This window comes from Myotis davidii, unplaced genomic scaffold (assembly GCF_000327345.1).
Source record: "Myotis davidii unplaced genomic scaffold, ASM32734v1 scaffold61, whole genome shotgun sequence".
In the NCBI taxonomy this organism is placed as follows: Eukaryota; Metazoa; Chordata; class Mammalia; order Chiroptera; family Vespertilionidae; genus Myotis; species Myotis davidii.
In genome coordinates this window covers 67,292-72,096 of record NW_006291729.1, presented here as the reverse complement: position 1 = coordinate 72,096, position 4,805 = coordinate 67,292, and the positions used below count along the sequence as shown (strand labels likewise).

The window sequence follows — 4,805 nt, the reverse complement described above, 5'->3', positions numbered from 1 at the left end:
CCTCCCACCTCCTCCCCACTCCTCCCCCCTAACCCTCCAGGGCAGCTGGTGTGTGTGTTCCAACCCACCAGGCTCGAAGCCTGGGTGCCCTGCCCGGTGCCCAAAGGGTCCGTGTTGCTTGGAAAAATGTCTCCCCTCTCCTCTCGCGGTGGGAGAGCCTGCTCCTCGTTACCCAGTATTCCCAGGGCCGATCCCCCCGGCTCCCCACTTCCCCCTTTTCAACATCTACATTCCAGGAGGAGAGACCAGTGCTCATCTCTCACACCAGCCCTGCACAGCAGCACCACGCCCGCTGGAGGAGGGGGCACCCTGGGCTCACACAAAGGCCGCAGGGCTGTTCTAGCCAGTGTGGCTCAGTGGATAGAGCGTCGGCCTGTAGACTGAAGGGTCCCGGGCTCGATTCTGGTCACAGGCACATGCCCCGTTGTGGGCTCGACCCCCAGGAGGGGGCGTGCAGAAAGCCACGGAGCAATGATTCTCACCATGGATGTTTCTATCTCTCCCTCCCTCTCCCTTCCTCTCTCTAAAATCAGTAAACATATTTTTTTTTAAAAAAAAAACAAAGGCCCCAGGGCTGGAGGGTGCAGGACAGATGGTGGCCTCAGCCCTAGACTCTGCCCTGTCCCCCCGTCTCTACATGACACCGTGGGGCTGGGGAGAGGGCCCCCTCGGAATGGATCTGCACGTGCGGTATGGACACCCACCTTGTCGTTGCACTCGGGCACCAGGCAGGGCACCCCGCGGTGCCGGTCCAGAAAGCCCTGGAACTCCTCCTTGCTGATGACGAAGCGCTCGGCCTCCCGCAGGGCGCCATCCCCCGCATTCTCCCCGTCGATGAGCAGGCACTGGAACACCTGGAACACGCGTGTGCTTGGCGAGAGCGTCCCGTCGGGGGCACCCACACCTGGGCCCGCCCCCAGCTTCCTCCCTCCTGAGCCGAGGTGATACCTCACTCTGAGGAATGTTCTAGAAGGACATTGCTTGGGGGGCACTTGAGCTGGCCCTGGGGTTTAGGGAGCACAGATATCCTTAAAAGGCAGACACAGGAAGAACGGGTCCAGGTGACGTTCTATCTGGTTTCAGCGCCTCAGTTTCCAGACCGTAGACTAGCAAATGCTCCCGGACGGACACGTGGGCCGTGTGGAGACATCGAGCCCGGCCGGTGTGGCTCCGCGTTCTCCCACCAAAGCCTGGGTCCAGGGCTCGATCCCCCGTGTGGGGCGTGCAGGAGGCCGCCAATCCATGATTCTCTCTCGTCATTGATGTTTCTATCTCCCTCCCTCCTTTCCTCTCTGAAATCAATCCTATATAATAAAAGCCTAATATGCAAATTGACTGAACAGCAGAGCGACCGGTGGAGTGACCGGTTGCCACGTCGTGCACTGACCACCAGGGGCAGATGCTCAATGCAGGAGCTGCCCCCAGCCTGCAGGCCCCAGGCCAGCCAAGGCAGGTGCCAGCGGGGGCCCCCGATTGCCCTGCCAGTAGCCCCACAGAGGGAGGCAACCAGTGGCAACTGCGGGGGCAGGGCCAGTGAGCAGGAGACGCCAGGCTGTCTAAGGCAGGTGCCAGTGGGGGCCCCCCGATCGCCCTGCCCGTTGGTCCAGAGATCGGCCCTGATCGCTGGCCAGGCCTATGGACCCTACCCGTGCATGAATTTCGTGCGCCGGGCTGCTAGTAAAAATACATTTTTTTAAAAAGAAGGACCCTGGTCCCAGCTGGTGCCGCGGCTCAGAGCTGCACGCTCACCATCTCCACTTCCCCGAAGCCGTTCCGCCCACGCGGTGTGGGGGGACCCGGGCCAGCCGCCGCCTCACCTTCCAGCGCACGGGGTTCAGCTCCTGGATGTGCGCGCGCATGTCCTCGTCCACGTTGAAGCGGTTGATGACGGAGTTGATCTTGAAGGCCACGCGGTACTCCCGGCACCAGCGCCTCAGCTTCCTGAGGTTCTCCACGTGGTTGAGCCGCCCCTGGCCGCGGCCAATGAGCACGTTCACGTCTTCGTTGAAGCTGTCGCAGGAGATGGCGAGGATGTCCAGGTACTGGCCTGTGGGAAAGGGCGGCGTCAGCTCTCCGCCTAGGACCCCGCCCGGTCGGTGGCTCCCACCTCCTCAGGATGAAACAGACCTGTGTTACCGTTTGCTTTCATTGTTTAAACACCGTGTGCCCCCGCTCCCCCCACCCCACACGAAAATATGCGCTACACACGGTAAAATAGTCTTAGGAAAGAAGGCACCTCACAGGGCACCAGCAATGTTCACACGCAAGAGAAACTCTCCGCCCATGTGTGTGTATGCGTAAGCGTGTGCGTGCATGCGTGTGTGTGCGCGCGCACGCTCCTGCCAGCACGCCCTCCCGGTCTCACTCACTTCTCAGGGAGGTCAGTGTGTTGGATACAAGCTTTGCAGACCTACATCTTTTCATATATATATATATACTACGGGCCCGGTGCATGACATTTGTGCAAGGGGCTCAGTCCCCGCAGACCCAGCTTCGTCGGGAAGGTCATCCAGAAGGACATCCGGAAGGTCATTCAGTTGTCTGGTCTCATTAGCATATTACACTTTCATTATTTTACTAGAGGCCTAATGCACAAAATTCATACAGAAGCAGGCCTTCCTTCCCCTGGCTGCTGGCACCGGCTTCCCTCCGGCACCCAGGACCCGGGCTTCCCTCACAGCCCGGCTTTGTCTGGAAGGTCGTCCGGAAGGACATCTGGTCTAATTAGCCTATTACACACACACATATAAAATTGATTTCAGAGAGGAAGGAGGGGGAGAGAGAAACATCCATGATGAAAGCGAATCACTGACAGGCTGCCTCCTGCACGCCCCCCACTGGGGATGGAGCCCACAGCCTGGGCCTGAGCCCTGACTGGGAATCGAACCCTGACTTCCTGGTTCACAGGTGGTTGCTCAGCCCCTGAGCCACGCTGCCAGGCCAGTCCCTTACTCCCTAGGAGACTTAAGGGTGATGGCAAACAAGCAAAAAGGTGGGGAAGCTGGAGCCCAGCCCCTGCTCGCCACCCTGGCCGGCCCCGAGGAGCTGAGCGCAGGAGGACTGTTATCTGCCCGCGCACACATGTTCACGGGAGCCCTGCAGAACTCACTGCCGTTAACTCCACACGCAGCTCGCGAAGAGATTAGAACGGGCCCGTTTGGTCCCAACCCGGCCCGGCCCAGGGAGGAAGGACGTGCAGCCGTGCAGGGGACCGGCCTCGGGAGGGAGGGCGCTCACCGTACTTCACGAACCAGCGCTCGCGGATGAGGCTGCCGTTGCTGACGATGCTCACGCTGGGCAGGCGCAGCTCCTGCTTGCAGAACCTCACCAGGCGGCCCAGGTACTCCCCGCGGTCCTGCAGGAAGGGCTCCCCGCCTGAGAAGTTCACCTTCTCCATGCCTGCGGAGACGGGACACCCCACGGTGAGCGAGAAGCAGGGACTGGCTGCCTCCTGCACGCCCCCTACTGGGGACTGAGCCGCGATCCAGGCCTGTGCCCTGACCGGTCCTCTCCCCTCCCCTCCCCTCCGCGGACCAGTGCCTCTTGCCCCAAATCCTTGCCCTGCTCTGGGTTGATTTAGTCCCTTATTTTGGAAAAATGTTCTAGGAGTTTCCTGGGGGGAAAAGTAACAAAATGGTAAAGTCAGAAGGGCAGCGAGGACTTGTGGGTGTTGAACTAGCCCCGCGGTCAGCAGTGTGGGCGGAACCCTCTGCACGCGGAGCTGGAAGGCCTTGCTTACTGCCCTCTAAGTGCCCACAGCCTTGCCCGTGCCTGGGAAACTGTTATAAACACGTTATAAACACATTATAAACACGCCTTCACACGGATGCGCCTTTTCTCTCCCAGAGGCTTTCTTTCCAATGTCCTGCCGTGTCCACCATGCGCCTCCGGGGATGGGGCACGCCCCCACACAGTCAGTGCCCTGAGCACGCCCCCCCCCCCACTCCACACGCAGCTCGCGAAGAGATTAGAACGGGCCCGTTTGGTCCCAACCCGGCCCGGCCCAGGGAGGAAGGACGTGCAGCCGTGCAGGGGACCGGCCTCGGGAGGGAGGGCGCTCACCGTACTTCACGAACCAGCGCTCGCGGATGAGGCTGCCGTTGCTGACGATGCTCACGCTGGGCAGGCGCAGCTCCTGCTTGCAGAACCTCACCAGGCGGCCCAGGTACTCCCCGCGGTCCTGCAGGAAGGGCTCCCCGCCTGAGAAGTTCACCTTCTCCATGCCTGCGGAGACGGGACACCCCACGGTGAGCGAGAAGCAGGGACTGGCTGCCTCCTGCACGCCCCCTACTGGGGACTGAGCCGCGATCCAGGCCTGTGCCCTGACCGGGATCGAACCCGGGACCCTTCAGTCCACAGGCCAGTGCTCTTTCCACTGAGCCACACCAGCCAGGGCCAAGACATTTTTCTCCCATTTCTCCCGGCCACAGGCACCCTTCACTCCCTCAATGGCCAAAGTCTTGTTTTCTCGGCATCACAGAAACGCCATGAGAGTCTCTGTGCCTTCCCCGCCCCGAGGCCCAGGCCCGCCAGCCCGGCTCTGTGGACATGGCCGTGTGGGTAAGCCAGGGTTTCACCAGGAAAAGGAAAGTCACTGGTTGGTTTTCTTGTCTTCCTCCTATTGAATAGCTGCTTGGTAATGTGGGGACCGAGTCACACACGGAGGGACTTGCCTAAGAGGCCCGGGTGCCATGAGGCAGCCTAGAGATGCACGGCCAACACCCTCCCCAGGTAGAACCATCGGACGCTCCTCAGCAGCCCCTCAGTTCTGGGACCTCCTTTCCCCTCCCCTCCCTCCTCCCCTC

General features: G+C 61.0%; 1 protein-coding gene across 1 annotated transcript in view; it reads right to left on the bottom strand.

Annotated features, from left to right (window-relative positions):
* RSAD2 (radical S-adenosyl methionine domain containing 2) overlaps nt 1–4,805 on the bottom strand; it is a 12,760-nt gene that overhangs the window by 2,244 nt on the left and 5,711 nt on the right. The window contains exons 4-6 of the mRNA XM_015564935.1: nt 4,063–4,224; nt 1,818–2,047; nt 690–854 (exon numbers count right to left, since the gene is read on the bottom strand). Of these exons, the coding sequence (XP_015420421.1) occupies nt 690–854; nt 1,818–2,047; nt 4,063–4,224 (557 nt within the window). The remainder of the gene's footprint in view (nt 1–689; nt 855–1,817; nt 2,048–4,062; nt 4,225–4,805) is intronic.